This window comes from Corvus hawaiiensis, chromosome 11 (genome assembly GCF_020740725.1).
Source record: "Corvus hawaiiensis isolate bCorHaw1 chromosome 11, bCorHaw1.pri.cur, whole genome shotgun sequence".
Taxonomy (NCBI): Eukaryota; Metazoa; Chordata; class Aves; order Passeriformes; family Corvidae; genus Corvus; species Corvus hawaiiensis.
Window position 1 is genome coordinate 8221049 of NC_063223.1, and position 18190 is coordinate 8239238.

An 18190-nucleotide genomic window follows, 5' to 3' on the forward strand; every position below is an offset into this window, starting at 1 on the left:
GCGCTTCTGAGAACTTGCGTCTTTTTCAGAGAGCTCACCCAGAGGATTCGCTCACTACCGGGCTTTTATTATTCCATTAAATAGTGTACAATATTTTCTGGTTTAATTTGTTTTGAAATAATTCAGCCATACTTTATAATGCCTTATGGAACTCATCAATATTGCCTGTGTAGCTGTCTAATGAGAGTTCAGTAAATTAGCATATTCATTAAACAAACAAATTATTGTTCCTTTAGTAATTGGTGACTGCCTATTTCTCAACAGAGGAGTGATGTCAACTGGCATCAATTAGTTAGTTTAGTGTGCTTTGTTACCTGGAGTTAGGTAATCTGTGGCTGATATCCTGGCTTCATTAGGTTGTATTAGAAAAATCACTGCTGCCTGGTGATGGGAGAAAAGTAGTTTCTCTTGACTAAAAGGATGAGATCCCTAAATATACCTTCTTTAGCTTTTCAGTTAAAATAGCTTCCTTCTCTAAAATTGACATGTTACTAGTTTAACAAAGCTCTTCTCTTCATTTCTTTGATGTTTGTCACCATCTTTGTTTCCTGCTGTGATGCACTGTGATTCCTGTCTTCCTCTGCCTGGTTTGCAGTGGCTCCTCTTAATAAGAATCTTGCAATGTGTGACAAGAGAAATTGGCTTTTCCTTGAACTATGGGAAAGTATTCAGGGGAAGATTTAACTGAGCACTTTTGATTGCATGGACTAGAACTAAATGGTGACACAAACATCTAATATAGTAATAAAAAAAATCCTGTGATTGTTTCAAACTAGATTTCTGAAGTTCTTCTGGAGTGTTACTGTTCTGGACAGTGAGTTGCAGTGAATTTGAGTAATTGCTTTGGAAGGAGAAATGCACTTGAGCTGGTAGTTTCATACTGTCTTCCCCAGACTTGGTTTGCAGCAGGCAGTGCAGTCTCATTTTCAGCGATGAGCACTTCTGGGCAGAGGTGGTGGCCTGTTTCACTCCATTAAAGTTTTTAAACTTAAACAAAATGTACGCTTTCCAAGCTCTTGGCCCCTCTCTCAACTGTTTAAGTCCAATGTTTGTAAACAATTTAACAGTAGCAATCCTAATAATTATAGTAACTGTGAGCTCCTTTTATAACCAGGCCCCCATTTATTTGTCTCTGTTTTTTGAGTATATGAAGAGAACCATTTAGTTATTTAACACAGGCATCTTGTTTCAAAGAGTCATAGATGTTAGGAATAGTAATAATTATCCACCAGAATAGGCAGTCCAGATTTACTAAACAAAAATATAAGGGCATACTTCATGTGTGGTTTTTTATTTTATTTGAAGTTAGATTTCATAAACCTTTGTTGCACTGACAGATCTCACTCGTTCTGAAAAGTGAGTATATGGTTCAGTGGTATAAAACAGTAAATTGCCCCTGCAGTTTATTGATCAAAATGCCTTAGCCTTCAGAAAACTGGGAAATGTGATAGGTTGGGCTTTTTTTTTCTGACAGGCATACTGCATTTTACTGCTCAAGATATTTTGTGTGGTATATTTTCAGAAATAAATATGGAACTAAAAGGCCTATAGCTGTTAACTAGAGTTTGTGTGCTGGTTTTAATTCAATTAAAATAAATTCCCATTTGTAGGAATAGGTAATGGAACGTAACTGTTTAAAGGTCTTCAGCTGTGCCTGTAGATTTTAAAATCAAATGCTCTTGTTTAAGGCCCTGTCTGCTTATGGTGCTTTGATACAGACTAAAAAATAAGCAATTCCTGACTGCTGTGAACAAAAGTATGGAAACTGTTTTTGTCAGGGAAATATTCAAGACTTCTTCCTAAACTAGCTCACAGAATCAATTTTATCCCTCATAAATATATCACAGAAGTCTAGATTGAGACTTTGATCATAATGCTCAGTGTTGGATGAGGCTGCTGGACTCTGCTGATACCAAAGGGACCTTGCTGCCATATGGCATACCAGCTAAAGTGGGCAATTTGGGATGTTGATGGAAGACAGTTTCCTCTGTGGCTTTTAAATAGGATGACCTGGAGGCTTGCTCCTGCTTTGGAAGATTAAAATTGCTGGTTTGTGGCAGCCAGCAGGACGTTAGTTTGGAAGGACATTTGCTGTCCTGTTTTCCATAATGAGCCCCCAGGTTTACAGTGTTGGCCGTCTCTGGAGAGAAGGGGATGTGTGGTTTGGCTCGATGGGACAGCTCTTACAGCCCATGAGCCTTACCATGACTCTTTCCATTCTTTTGTGCTTGAAAGACTTGCTTTCCTACAGAGCATATTTTTGCTTTTTATGACTCACATTTGTGATAAACTTCTGTTTAGTGTGGTGCCTTTTTGCTAAGTTTTTGTTTCTTGTCGGGTTAACTTACTCATTTTGTGGGCACTGCCAGCAAACTGAAATAAGTGGTTTAGTTTGTTTTCAGTGGCCTATGTGGTATATTTTAAGTATATGACCTAATAAAATGTGTCTATACCTGCAGTGGTTTATATGAGGGTATTCAGTTTATTTCGTTTATTTCTGATGGTTTGTTTTTGAGAGAAACTTCTACATCTTTGTCAATTGCAGAAGCTGTATGTCAATAAATATAATAAAGGTTTATGCCTCATATTGATGGATGGCCTACTCTTTCATTACTGTCATCTTTGTGTATCTGTTTTCCTTCATATGTGCTTGGAATTGCATTACAGGTCAGAGTACACAAATGGAATAAACTGGAATGCTGTAGGATGTGTTGGCTAAGCAAATAGATTTTTTCTGGTGACAGACATTTATTTTTGATCACATACACTAAATACACCTCCTTTTAAGTTCAGATACAGAATACATCTGAAAGACCTCAGGAACACCACAGTTTTTATTCCCAATTTACTTATTTCCAATATAACCATTACAATAAAATCCAAGTTTATAAAACTTGATACTTTATGTATTTGTATTATGTATATAATTTTCATTCATGTAGAGTTAATTTGTGTTGCTAGAGCTATTTCACAGGATCTATGAGCACAGTTAAAGGTACTTGGCATCAGTGGAGCAACAGAGGAGGAAGAAAGAAGTGGGCGTTTATTTGACCAGCTTTACTGCCAGGTGCTTTTCAGAGGTCCATCTTTGTTTTGTGATATTAATACTGACTTCCATTCGTACTTCAAATGAAAAGGAAATGTTGGATGTTAAAGTGTGTCTTCCTTTTAACAGTTATGCAATAAAATGCATTAAGCTATGTTAATGAAAACAGTAGAGCTGCTCAAATTATATAGGTGTGTCAAGGGATGTTCAATTATCCTAGAAATTTGCTTAGTGGTGGTTTTGTTTTCCTTAATAGTGTTGATTAACACTGGATTCTCTTCCCCAGACTAGAATTGTTTGGCATTTTACAAAAGTAGAGATTTGACCTGGAGAGTCTTACCAAGGGAAAACCGGTATTTGAGATTTTTTTAGGGAAATGATCTACACATGAACACTGGACTTGATAAGGTGAAATACATAGTTGTGGATGGTTAGCTGAGGTAGTTTCATGTGGAATTAGGCATAAAATGGCACTAAATTTTTTTAAATTTGGTTTTTTTAAGACCAAGAGGCCTCAGTCGTAATAGAGGATATAATTTGAATTTTCAGTTGCTTGTCAGACTTGACCCTTCAGTTATTCTTTTTGACAGCTTTTTCATATACTTGTTACAGAACACGCTTAAGATTCTATTATATTTATTCTATTTTTAAAAGTCAGCCTTGGACATTTTACCAGGGAGGCCAAAGAATGAGAAAACCTTACACCGAGTGTATAGGTTCAGGTAAGAATTAATCAGTGACATCATCTGATGAAGTTTGGGTTTACTGATGCTGCTCCTGTTTTGTGCTTATATGGAGCATTTATTTTCGAGCAGAGTTTTGCTGAAGTAGTTAACATGCAACTTGCAAACTTCTTGATGAACGTGTTAAGACAGTTTCTTCTGGTTTTATGAGCATGTGCTTTCTTTTTCCAAAAGTAAGCACTCAAAAGATACCTCCTGGGTCATCTGAAAGATATTGTGCATCAGAGTAGTTAATGCTGCATATGTAACCACGATGTCTCTGCTGCAGTGTTTTCTAAATCTGTTTGGGCTTTTGGGGTTTTTTTTTTAGTGTTTTTTGGTTTTGGGGTGGGTTTTTTTTGTTTGCTTCTAGCAGAAGCAAATTTCTGCTAGAAAATGTATTTGTAGTTCCACTCCTGTTTAACTAAGTTGTTATTTTTTTAGCCCTTATTATTTAAATAATACAACTTTTTTTCTTGTCTTGTGACTGCTAAAGAATTGGCACATGGAACAGTGGAAGAATAATGCAACTGCTATCCAAATACATTATTTCTGCAGAGTCTTCAGCATTTATGAAAAAAAAAACCAAACCAAACCACCAAACAAAGAGGAGGTAAATTAGAGATTATTGCAGGTTATATGAAGAATCAATTTTTTCTCTAGCAGTAGTCAATAAACCACTGATGCAATTCTGCAACACCTGACCTTGTCAAGATGATCAAAAAGAAATGTTTGATTTCTTGATGTGTGTGCCACTCATTTAATCATGTGGGACCAAACATTGTCTCTGCTTATATAGAAAAGGAACTTTGAATGGAAGACTTGTCCATAACAAAATATGCAATTCCTAGTAACAGCAGTTTTCTAAATCCTCCTTACTCTATGTACTTTTGTTCTACATTAGTGTGATTCTGACTGGTAACAAAAATCTTGGAGGTTGGAGAAGGGAAGGAAGATTAGAAGTGAAACCCAACCAATCCTTTGTGCTTTTGGAAAATGCCAAATAATTCTAGCCAGCAGGAGAAAAATGTGGTTTGAAATTTGTATTTGATTAAATAATTCTGACTTCATCTCACTTCATGTTACTGCTCAGTTGAGGCCTTTTGTTCCACTTACTTGAGTTTTGGGATTTTTGATGTTGTTGTCAGGCTCTCAGGAAATGTTATCAGTTGTAAAAGAACCCTGTTTAAGTATATTAATCTCTTTGATAAGCACTTATGTTAGAAATTCAATCTTAAGGAATATCTTATTAGGATGAATTTAATTCCTCTTTAAAGCTTTATTATTTTAAATAACATTTTATTTTCTGTGTACTGCTAGTAATGTTTTCTTAGTTTTACAAACTGATTTATTCTTAAACCTTATTTGTGGTTTAAAAATAAAAAACAAAAGCACCTTTTGATTTACCAGGCAGATCTGAATCTCAAATAAGAGCCACTCTGCATCTACAATGTGTACATCAATACACAACATGAAGTTCCCATATGAAGGATAACAGAAAAATACCATCAATGGAAAATTTTCTCATTTTTTGTCTGTCATCTTATGAAGATGAAAGAAGAGATGTCACACAGGGAGTCAGGGTTTACTGAAGTCCACACACAATTTCCAGTCTCTTCTTCGCAGGCTGGTGGGACAGGATCTACTCCTTGTGCTCCAGCCCAACCTTGCAATAAGGAAACAGATGAAGCACAGACACATCTTGAACTGCTGGAACATCCTGGCTTTCAACTGGGACAGAGCTTCATGGAAAGATCTGAGAGACCTCTGGTGTTTTCTGACTAATATGTGGGGGGAGGAGATAAAAGTATTCAAGCAGGGATAAACTGGGAATAGAAGGTGGTGAGAATCAATAATGAACAGAAATTACTAAAAGCTGGGCTCTGCATTCCTGTGCTTTAGGTTCTCTTTTAGTTGCTTCCCCATTCCCTCTTTCAGATTGAGATTATTTTTCTCATGGTGATTTACCATCTAATTCTTGAGTCTGTCTTTGTTGAGAGCTGGAACTGAATTGGCAAATCTAGCAGTGCTGTTCGATGCTGCTGCGAACAATGAAACAGAGCTGTAAAACAGGAGAATAAGCAATACAAAGACAGGTGATGGCAGAGTTGTGTTCTGTGCCAAATTAAAGTCTCCTTCTGATAACTTTCAGGGGGAAGGGTTGGATTATGGCTGCCTGTAAAAGACTACCTATGGGAAATTGCTTTCTCTCAGACCTTTTTAGACTCTTCCCTAAGGTTTTTTTAAGCTGTACCTTTGTGCATTACCACTCTTACTGTCAGTCTCAGGTGTGGATTTATCTGTAGAATGCATAAAAGTTTATGATGCCCAAGAAATGCCTAAAATGGGCTATTTGAAGCCCATCTGAAATTTTTGAGAATCCTTGGTATAAATGTATTTGGAGGGTAGGGATTCAAGATTCTTGTATAAATTCAGATACAGATTTATTGCAACGAAAACATCTTTGGGTTGGGAATTGGTTCAAAGAATCATCTGTTTACTCATGTTTCTAAGTTTACATGGTCACTTTTTTTTTGTCGTCACCCTAAAATGTATGTCCACAGCTGTTTTGATTTTTCAAGATGGTCTTGAAAGAGCAGTCACCTTTGCAGATTCAAAGCTTGTGCTTTATTTCATCTCTTGTAACTGCTTTAGTTTTCCTGCTGTTCTCATGACATACTGTGTGTATCTTGCAAGGGCTTTAAAGCAAGATTTTCCTGTTCCTTGTTCTTCAGAGCTTCTGGTACAGACTTCAGACACTTATTAATTTTATCAAGCAGTTCATTCACAACTGGGAGTTTTTTTCTGCAATAACTTGATTGAAAGTCCTCAAAAAGTTGGCACTCAGTAAGACAGTCTGTCTTAGAATTATGTAATATAGCAGGGGGTGAAAAAAATGTGCTCACTAACCTGGAGTTTGTAGGCTTTGCTTTTCTGTGCCAGCAGTTCTTGAGCAGACCTTTGTCTCATCACCCTTAGGACTGCTTTGACACTTTTCGAAGGAATTATTCTCTTATTTCCTTTCTGTGTTCCTCAGACTGGCCTGGTTCATAATTTAGGAAAGAAATAGTGTCATAATATCTTAATATGAATTGTCCAACTTTTATAAGAGAACATTTGTCCTTATGCTTATGTATGTCTGCACTTCATGCATATGTAATAAGATTTTTAGCATCCCATCAATGGAGTATCTCTGCGGTACATTTTGAGTTATATTTTTGGGTTGTAAAATATCTGTTGTATCCCAAAAGCACCCATAAAGTGCCGAGAGGTGTTTGGGAGCAGAGGTCACTGCAGTTCCCATCAAGCAACAGCCATAAAAGTCTTCCCCAGAATGAAATTTTTTGAATGTTTTCCTTCTTATTTATTTGATTTAGATCAGCTTCATAATACATACATGTGAAATTGATTTATTGTTCTAAGTTATGAATAAAAGCTGTTTTGAAGACTTGGTCTTAAATTATAAAACCAGTGACCGAGATTTTATCAGCTGTATTACTGATCTGTAGAAATTTTTAGATAAATTGAAAGGGTCCCTCCTGGCCCCCAGTGTTAATCCCTTTGTGGAAATGATCCTGAAGTAATAATTGTTAGAGCCTACCAGAGAATTTATAATAGGAAAACAAATGTCAACAATTATGAAAGGGACTTTAAATTTTGACCCTACATTTGAAGCATTGCATAACTGTAATAACACATTGTCTGTGAAGAGCGTGGAGGAATATAAATCATATGAGGTGTCTGTATGATGTGTAGAATTAGAGATAGCCGTAGAGCAAACTGACAATGTCATTTTGTTCCTCTAAAATATGTTAATGAGGTTATGGATAAAAGGATTTAAAATGTCATCCTGAGCTATTTTTAACTGTTCAGGTTCAGTCGGAGTCACTTTTACAGAAAACATGCAGTTATATACTGTAAAAAATGGGTTGGTGTTTTCTTTATGCATCAGTCTTTTGTGCTGTGTTTCAAAGAGAATAGAACAGATGAGAGTTTGCTTTTGAGGCAACTCAGCCTGTAAACCTTGAGTGTTGTGAGAGCATGTGTGTTACTGGAAGACTTTAGCATGAAGGGGTTTTGTTTTCAGTATAAAGTTGCATAAGGTTAATAATTTTTTTTATCATGCTGCTAGAAATCAAAGCATTAGTATAGTAAATAATCCTCTTTGTCTAACATTTCTAAATACATAGCACTGGCTTGCATGCTGTGTTTCTTACTTCAGGAGAAGCCAAGAATTGATTGTGGCTGGCTGCCAGGAGGACAGCAGTTTGTCTCTCCATGTGGGAAAAGCATCTTTTGCTGGCACAAAAGGTGATTATACCATTGCCAGGAGCCAGCTCCACCTTTGCCGTTATACCATTGCCAGGAGTCAGCTCCAGCTCCTTATTTATTGCTTTTGTGTGAAATAATTTTTCCTGTGTGGAGAATGTGTCCTTTCTTAAAACCATTCAGTAAAGATCTTGTGACTTCTCTAGTGTTTCAAGGTTTCCTGCCAGCACAAGCTGATGTGATGTCTTTGTGTGTGTCAGGCTGCTGTGTCTTTGTACCCATGGGATGTAGATATCTTTATATTCCCACGGGGATACCTAAACTGGCATGTTGGGAATGAGGAGGGAAGTCTTCTCCAGCTGTTGTTGGCCTTGCATGGCTGATGTGGCTGTGCTGGTGTGCTCAACAAAACCTACTTAGAAGCACAACAAACAAAGCAGAGATAGCAGACCACTGAAAATATGTGTATTAGTGTATAGTTTCTTACAGAATAATGCTAACTCCATGTCAGTTGTTTTTCTTCTCAGATATGCTTCAAGAAACACAGAGAATCAGTGGAAATAATTTTATAGGGAGGAATTAGATGAAATGTCATATAGTAAGGATATTTAATATGAAACTGGATTTGTTTTAATGTAACAGTCTGTTAGTATTTTTATAGCAGAGGATAATGTGAAAACATAAATAGACTTTAGATTTCAAGCCAAATTTGCCTTGATATTAAATGCAAGACATTTTGTCTGGCCAAGTGAGCCTTGTGTAGCTTTTAAAAAAATATCTGTAACTTTCAGAATACTTGGGATGCACAAATGTTAAGAAAAGGCACTTAGGTAAATCAATATGGATTTTACCTTTTCTCTGGGCATTGTTTAACTGCTGGTTTGAGATAACTGTAAGGTTGAAGATCTCAGTGGGCTGTCTCATGAACTGTTCTTAATGAGCATTGTGTTATTTTCCCCTCTTGTTTTTTCTAGACTGTTCAATTAACCCCCAGACGATGGCTCAACCTGCAGGAGTACCAAAGCAAAAAAATAATGGCAGACCATGGGGTTACAGTTCAGAGATTCTTTGTAGCTGATTCTGCAAATGATGCCCTGGAGGCTGCTCAGAGACTGAGTAAGTTGCCTGATAATGGGAGAACTCTGCTTCACTGGATAGCAATCTGGAAAATAAATTGTTTTCTAATAAGTTTAAACAGTCTTTAAATTCATGCTTACTGAAAATGCTTAATTTTGTATGTGAACAAGTTTATAGCAGCAATACTTAGAACTTTATTTCTCAAAAGTTTTGCATGCAGCATGTAACATGAGTTCTTTAATTAACATAATAATTCAGAATGTCATGAATAGTTGCTGAGGAAATTTTTTTTTTTTTTGCATATTTGATATAACTTAAGGAACTGAAATAAATGAACTGGTGTGAAAAGCTGTTTTCAAACAAAAATTTGCTCTATTAAAAAGCAAAGAAAGGAAAAGGTTGTGGCCTCTCCATTTTAAAAATATAAGGATATTTTTAAAATATCTAAGGATATTTGTTAATGTGTGTGTGTCCATATGAAGAAATAGAAAAGGTGAGTTGAGTTACCATCGTGAAAGGATGTGACAGTGGCTTGGAGAGAAGACCCTGCTTCTGGAACTTTATTTTGGTTTTCTAGCAACATCCTCATTCTAGCATGGTGAACGTAAGATGATAATGTGGGTCAGAAATGGATTTATGTAATAGCTTTTTTCTCAAAAAGAAAGTGTTGAAGTACTTTGTCAATCCATTCTAACTCTGAAATAATTTTTCTTCTTTTTAAAGTTGAGTAGTTTGTACAGTTTTCCTCTTTTCATTTAGCTTTTGTTAATATATCAGACATCAAAATGCCAGAGGCCAGACATTATTGTAGTCTAATTGTGTGGTAACAGGAAGGTTTTTTGGTTTATGCTTTACCTAATGCACAGGCCACTTAGTTAAATGCATTTCAATTTTGCACACTGGAAGGTAAATTAACACAACTTTCTCATATCCAAGATCTTATCAGAGCTCAAGTAGCTGACTAGCATTAGCATAATGGCTTGTTCAATCTCTAGAACTTCATTAAGTTGATACATTTTTCAGTGATCAAAGCCTTGTTATGACAATCAGTATATTTGAAAATATATCTGAAACAAAAAATTAAGTGCAAGTGTTATGGTCATTTAGCAGTACAAAATGGAAGAGTTGGACACAAAGCAAAGCACATAAAATTGGAATGTTTCCTCATGTCTGGATGTCTGAGAAAATCAAGGAATGCTAACTGAAGCTGTGGCAGGTTTATCACCAGTCTTACAGCACTTAAACTCTCCTCTTCATGATTGGACTCATAAATGGATTAGTCTGTCCAATAACTATTGCTATTCTTGATCTCTATGACTGTTTGGAGAAATAAATTACTCCATTAAAGGCAGTGAACCTCCTCTGTTTTATGATGCTAAGTTTATTTTAAATAACCTCTCTAGCTTGCTTGCTTTGCAAATCACAGAAATACCTGTCTACTAAAAACAGACAAACAGTGTTTAAATAATCAAAAGTAAAATCCAGAACCAAAACATATTTGCTCTTGCAACTTTATCAGGTAAATTTTATTTTAATTGTGTGGGCTCGTTTGCACTTCAGAAAGTGTAAGTTAGTGGTGCCTTTCTTCGTTTGATGTAGTTGCATTCAGCCATGGTGCACTACTGAGCATGAAAGAATTGTGGTTTATGGTGTGGAATCTATTTCATGTTGGAATGACTGACACTCCATTGATCCACTTTATAATTAACAACATCCTCGTAATCATTCTGATGGTGTGCTGTCCTTGTACTTCTAACACCTCTAAGACTTTGAAAACTAAGAATCAACAAGAGCATCAGTTTTGCTACCACAGTCATTGTTGTTCCAAGATTTTGCCAGGTTTATTATGTTCTTTATGATCCCTCAGATTAATATTGTCTCTGTCACTCAGGTTTGTCTGCACACTTTGAAACTTACCTGCACAACAGGAAAGTTCAGCCCACAGGAGGCACGAAATATTATGAAGTAAAATAACTGGTGAAGGCAGTTTGGGGATGCTGTTGATAGACAGGCATTCTGCAGTAAAATATGGGGAGAGGCCAACCTCCTCTGTCAAGTCCTGGTCAAAATCGGATGGTTTAGGTGTTGTGTGCCACATTGCAGCTGTCCTTAACTTTGGCTTCTTCAAACAAGAGAAGATGCTTGTCAACATATTTTAGAGATAAAAATAGGATAAAGTTCTCAAAACTTGAAAGTCAAAGGTACAGTATTTTTCTTGTGAAGGGAAATTCTTTCTATAGCCTTTATATTCTTACAGCATTACCTCACTCATACGGGTCTGTGTGTGATAAAGGGGTACAGATAAGGGGATAGGAATTTCTGTCATGGAATTCTGCATAAAGTCTGGAATTCACAATTTAATTTCACAATTTTACCAACTATTTTGTGCTTGATAGAGCTGTCTTTACTGCTGCAGGGCATGTGCTCACCAGTTCTGCTATTGTTGGATTTCCTGTTGATGCAATGGAAAAAGATGAGATTAGATGATTTTTGCTGCTGTCTTCACTTGCGGGAAGGTGTTAATGCATGTCTTCTTGAAAGGGTTTGCCTTTATCCAGTATCAGCAGTTTTGTTACACTTTGCTCATTTCCTCTGTTTCTCTCTATTTTTATTAATATGTACACTGAATGTTAATTTTCTCAAAGACTTTCAAAACTTACCAACTGCATAAAAGGGAGTCTACAAGGAATTTTTAATGGAAAGAAAGGATTGATTTTTTTTTTTTTTCCCCTTCTAAGATAAGAATGGCAGATGTGAAGAAAATTAACATGACGTCACTAATACCGACTTCAAAAGAAGTCGTACACAATAAAGAATACAGAATTAAGCCCCAAGGAATTCATTGCCTTCTATGTGCTAAGCAATTTTCAGGTGTAACTCTTGTAGGGAAGGAAATATTTACAGACTGCCAAGAAATTCAGTTAAAATAGTTTTCTGGTTTATGTTAAAATTCCTTGGTTTTCAAGAGAAGAATGAAAAAGATGTTGTGCTGTTTTGCTGCACAGTATTGTGTTGTTTGATCTGCTCTCTGAAGAAACTCAATTTGTAGACAAGTTCTTACAATTCCAGTGCAACTATTTAATAGGAAAAAAAGTGAAATATTTGGGAGCCAAGTTTTTGTCTGAAATATAAGCTCATCTGGCCGTTTTTGTATTAACTCACAAGTCTTCTGATCTAATTCTCACTTAATTTAGGGCTTGTTTAGCCAGAGAAGGCATTTCCTTACTTGCTGTTTCTTTTCTGTTGTACTGTAGTAGCAATACCTAAGGAAATAATCCTTATATATGATATGTGTACCCCTGAGGGTGTGTGCATTGCCCCTGCCTGCACTGTGCATCATTGCAGGGCCATCATTTGCTCTGGGCTCTTCCAGCAGAAGCCCTTAAGTCTCGTGCTCTGCCTGATGGAGAGGTTATTAAGGGACCCATCATTTTAAACTAGGAGGTGGGCAAAGCTGAGAGGGGTTGTAATTATGCTGGAGGGGGTTGCTGTGCACTGTCATTTGGCTCTTTATATCAGTAGAGAATTTAGAGGTGGCTGGCACTGCTGACAGTCCTAAATCGATGCCAGGAGCTTGGCATGTGTTTCTTTTTCTGAATTTTAACAAAAGCAATAGAATGCTGCCTGTTGCCACTTAGTGTTTCATTACATTTAGGAGTCAGTCAGGTGCAGTGTTCACACTCTATCACAGAGAAATGCAGTTCAATTGAGTGCAAGGTTTTTATTCACTCTTCTTTTAAAAAGAAATAAAACAAAACATAGCCTCTGCATGTCCTATTTCTATTGCTTATGCATGAGGGAACTCATAAAATTCAGCTTTGGACTGAAGGCATGCTTTTTATATCAGGCTGGAGAGGTAAACATGTATTTTATAAAGAACAGAAAATGTTTATTGAAGCATCTTTTCATGAGGTCATTTACCTGTCACCTATTATTCACCATTTTTCAGAATATTGAAAGAGTTCTTGGTCATGTGAGCACCAGTCTCCTTCCTATCTCAGCTCCTGAGGTTTTTTTCTTCCCATGGCTTTTTAATTTAAAGGGAAGGCTGCATTTTTAGATGCTGTTTTAGATCCCTTATCTGAAAATTCACCTCTCTAGTACAAGTTGAGAAAACCACTTGAAATTTACGTTTAGAAGGGTTCAAAAATTGACCTTTAGGTTTGTCCTTTTTGTGTAGATTATGAAGAATTTGTTGGTGATAAGCTTTTATGCTGGGAAAATGAAAAACATCCTTAAACCTGATGTTTCTGAGGATATTTGAAATGCGAATTCAGGCTCTTTTTTGTTATATCAGGAAGAGCTTTTCTATGAGTATCCTGTACAGAGTGGCCCTCTATAGAAAATTTTATTTGAGAAACTTGGCTACTTAGCTGATCTTTTTTTACTGTCATCATGGGATTGCTTATGCGATTTAATTTCCTCTCTGTTTCTGTCCATCAGGATAGATAGAAAAATTGCTTCTTTCAGCATTTCTATGATTTCCTTATTTCTTTCCATTGTGTGCTTCACTGTGAAGTAATAATTTTTCACCTGTGCATAATGAGTTATTTCTCAAAAACCCTCATGGACTGAGTGGTTATAGCTAGTTATTTTTTAGAGCCACTCAGGTTATCCTTTTCTGCATACATGGAAAAATCGTGTGTTGCTGCAATAGCATTCCAGGGAACTGTACACAGAGAACTTGCTTGCTGGTGAGGAACAGCTCTTCCACAAGTCCTCTCATTTTCTCTGACAGCTTTTATTAAAGTTCCTTAGACTTAAATTATAGCTTTCTGAAACTGTTCTTTCAGGCAAAATAATTCTGTAAGTTATTGACTAATACGATTCTATTCTCAGATGGGTAAGTATTTAGAAAAGTCTTTTAAATTTAGTAGAAAACTGGTGGTGGATGAGCTGCCTTTGGACCACGTTCACTGTTACTGAGTATGAGTATTTCTCTATTCCACTTAATGGATTTTGCCTTGTCAGAGTGATGAAATCTAAGATTAGAGTGAATTTGCATTTTCCAGGCACTTCTCAGTGATAGAAAATACCTGTTAATACTCCGTTATTTGCAGTCTTCATAGGCATCCCTTGAATGCATCAGTTCAAAGCTCCACAAAATTTGTCAACGTCTGCAGTTTTACTTTTTGTCCCTTGTTCAGTTCCCTGTTGTTTCTTAGAGCACTTTCCTCCCTGTGTCCCTTTGCTCATTTCTTCCTCAACCCTTCTCCCACTTTATGAGTTCTGATTGAGAAAATCCTCTTCCTTTTTTTTTTTTTTTTTTGTGCTAAACAGTCAGTTGTTACCCTATTTAGCATAGTTAGAGTGCATATTTAGCAGTTGTGTACTGCTAAAAACCATTTGTATGCATACTGGTTTTTTGCTTGCTCAGACCCACATTTGCTTGATTTGGCAATCATAGAAAGTAATGTTTCTGTGTATGATCAGAAGACAAACACTGATTGGTAACCAAGGTTTAAATTATATTTAAATATTGTCAAATAATATTGTTCAAATAATAGTTTTTTCCTACATTTGTCCATGTTGCAATGATGTAATTTTTGGAAAAAATTCTGAAATATTACGGTTGTGTGAACAACTTTAAAATTCTCACTTGTGTCTGAAAATGATGAAAATAGTAAAGTAGAGTAAAAATTATGAAGGCAACATGTTGTTTGCTGCAGTTAAAGTAATTCTTTGTAGGAGGCTTGGTAATCAATATGTCAGTGATCCAATTTATTTACCTCATCTTACCTCATTACCTTTACATCTACTGGATGAAAAAGATCAGTCATAGAAAATCAGAGGAGCTAGGAAAGGTGTTAAAGGGTTCTGTTCACCAAACGTGCTTTGCTAGGGAGTTTGTTAGAAAGTCCTGGGGAATTAGCTGTGATACAGCTGCAGAACAAACCAAGAGTAAAGCACCTATGCATAGTAGTTCTTTTTATTTTTGGTGCTTTAACTTAATCTGTCTTGGAAGCTGAACTGCACAAAGCACAGTCAAGGTGGAATTAGGATTTCATTTGAGGATTTCACACTCAATCCCAGTTGGTGCTCCAGGACCATTCCCCTGGATAGGAGCCCTAAAGTGCTGCTGCTTTCTCCTCCTTGTGTGCATGGGTTGGTTGGGTTTGAATCTTGCAATTCCTGCTTGTGCTCCCTCCCCTTTGCTTACCTTCTCCCTCTGTGTCTCATGCTAAGAAACTGCTTCACAGAGGTGGCAGAGAAGTGGCAAACTTCCATGTGCAGCAGTATTTAAGCAGTCCAGCACCCTTGGTACACCCTGCAAGGGCTTTCTGCCTTTGCTTTCCTGCTTGTTCATTCCACCTCTGCAGCTCAGCAATGTTTTTCCACATAAAGCCTTGGCACCTCTGTGGAAACCAGGCAGCTGTGGAACCACATATGCATTTGTTGGTAACGGCCACATGTGTTGCATCCTGCATGCCAGGAAAAACAGGCAGAGAAATTTGCAGCTTCCCTAACTGGGAGTTTGAGTTTTATTCTTTTCCAAAGAAAATTAATAATAGGTTTTGTCAAAGCTCACCACTGGGTATTGTTTTTTTTTCAAGTTGAACCTTTCTGTTTCAAGTTAACTTACAAATTGTGGCTTTTTTAATATTTTAGATATGAAAATTCTTTGCAGGACCCTCTGTCTCCAGAGGAATTACAGAAAGAGTTAATTTGAAATGCAGTGTTACGGAAAACAAATTGTTTTGTTTTTATTATCTGTTCCCTTCATTAGAGAATTACATGCTGAGTGTGAGTCAGTAAATGCAAGCTTGAGACTGCTTACATTAGTTAGATATTTTATAACCATTCTTTGTCACCAAATGTCTTCATATTCAATAGATTTATAGTAATATGAGTAATGGCTTGGGGGCTAACAAATCAAAATCTCATTTCAGATGTTTGACACTAATGTTGAGCTGACTTATTGTTCTCTGTGTTGGATTTCTGATCAAATTACCAAAATAACTACTTGAAAGTAAAACACAAAGTCAAAAATACTCTAGAAATGGGGTACTGAATTCAAAACATAATGTGTGCCACAGAGTGTGGGCATTTGCAAATTTCAGTTGTGTTAAGTACACTACTGGATTTTCGTTCATAAAAGAAGGAGGCAACAGAAATTACAGGTTTTTCATTTCAAAACCAATCAAATTCTTGATTCAAGAATTTTATCAGGTGGTAAAAAATGCAGTTTTACAAGAAAGGTACAAGATGACTGCTGGTATTTATTCCACTCTTGTCACACCATATTTTATGGTTCTTCAAGGTAGTTTTGCAGCTGCAAAACAATAACCAGATGCGTAATTGAGAAGCAGCTGCATGAAATTGTCATTTTTTTATGCATGAAATTGGAACCATTAGACACACTTTATGTATAATATATGAAATGTATATGTATATATATGAATATGTATAATAATACGAAATACTAAACAACGTTTTCTCTGTAGTATTAGCAGCTGTGTAAAGGAGAGAAATCACTCCTTCTGCACTCTCTAGATGCCCATCAGCTTCTAAATATTTGGGGACAGTCACTGAAAGCAAGTTTCATTCTTCTCTGGTTTTTTTTCTTATTTTCCTTGTTTGTTACTCTGTGCTGTGTAGTGCTGCATCTTCTATGTGATCAGTCTCAGTGGATAATCCCATGTATAGGGGTCTCAAATACAAAATTGATGTTTATGCCTGTTTTTCATTTAAACTTTTCAGTGGAAGGACTAGTAGCAAAATCATGTTGAATAAAATCTAAGCGAGAATGATGGCAGTCCTAAAATAGGATAGTTTATAATTGGCATTGTCACAATTTCCCTAATCTCCTGTAGTGTCCCCCAAGTGACACAGGGTGCAGCAGGAAGATATTGTTGTTAGTTATCCACTTTCTATATATAATTTATTTGGGAAAGTTACTTTTTTAAAATTTGTCAGTTGTTTCTGTTAAATTTATAACACCTTTTGTCTTTAATGGACTAGGTGGTGGTTTAGGATGGGCTGGATTGACAAGTAAGGATATTAACTTGTACATTTGCTATAGAAGCACATGATTTTGAACCAAGCCAGGAATCTGTCACAACTAACCTTTCACCTCATATGAAGCTCAGGGAACACCCAGCATCCAGCCTCCATACTATGATTCCCATCCCCTATTTCCTCCTTAGCCTCCTCCAGTCAATGAGGTAATAATAACTAGTATTTTGCAAAGGTTAGGATGACTTGCAAGAGCTTGTTTTATCTTTAAAGATGGGAGTAAATTACAAGTTGAATATATCAGCAGTTGAGAAGTATGATCATAAGAGGCTGTGATTATTTTTTTTTTTCTGGTAGATAATCTCTACCTAAAATGGTAGAGCAGTTTTTGAAGCTAAGGATGTTCTGACATTTTGTTAATCTGCTACTTCATATTTGAGAAAGTGCTGTGAATTTTAAATATGTTTATCTACATTTCTTCAAATATTTGCAGTTCAAGAAAAGTAAAATATTTCAACACATTTATGAATACAAAATGTGTCTTTGTAACCCTGCTGGATTCAACTGGGAGATATTATCTGACTCTCTGCATCACAGTATATTTTAAATGATGCTCTAACCCTTGAGAGTGTCATCACAAAAAACATTTAGTGAGAATCGTGTTCAGAAGTTAGCTATGCTCTTATTTTAAGTGATTTTTGTTTTATTAAGAAAAATCTGAAGTTGACAGTTTTACCTATATGTGGTATACTCTCCCTGGTCCTACAGTTAAAGTCAGCTTTTGTTCCGTGCATCATTATGAAGGGGAACATTTTTCTTGCACCTCCCCTGGGCTTAGTTGCACTGCTCACCTGAGTAAGATGAATATGGCTAAAATACAGGCGATAAATCTTAAATATATTTATTGTTCTAAATACTTAAGAACAGCCTTGGGGGTTTTGGAGAAAGAGAAGAGAAAGGCAACCACAAACAGTTTGCTGTATAAACAGTTTACAATTTAAAGTCACTGGGAAGATTCCCACTGCTGCACTGCACTCCCCTCTACTCCCTGCCAAGCCTTACCCCTCTATTCCTCCAGTTACTCATCTGTATAGTTTAGTAATAGCTTTCCTAATCTTGG

At 36.4% G+C, this 18190-nt stretch overlaps 1 protein-coding gene across 2 annotated transcripts in view; it reads left to right on the forward strand.

The window, feature by feature from the left end:
• SUCLG2 (succinate-CoA ligase GDP-forming subunit beta) overlaps window positions 1-18190 on the forward strand; it is a 114076-nt gene that overhangs the window by 11778 nt on the left and 84108 nt on the right. The window contains exons 2-3 of one of the 2 annotated variants that reach the window (XM_048315766.1): window positions 7991-8079; window positions 9012-9153. In XM_048315766.1, the coding sequence (XP_048171723.1) occupies window positions 8047-8079; window positions 9012-9153 (175 nt within the window). In that variant the 5' untranslated portion in view covers window positions 7991-8046. The remainder of the gene's footprint in view (window positions 1-7990; window positions 8080-9011; window positions 9154-18190) is intronic. The other variant, XM_048315765.1, reaches the window with a different exon arrangement.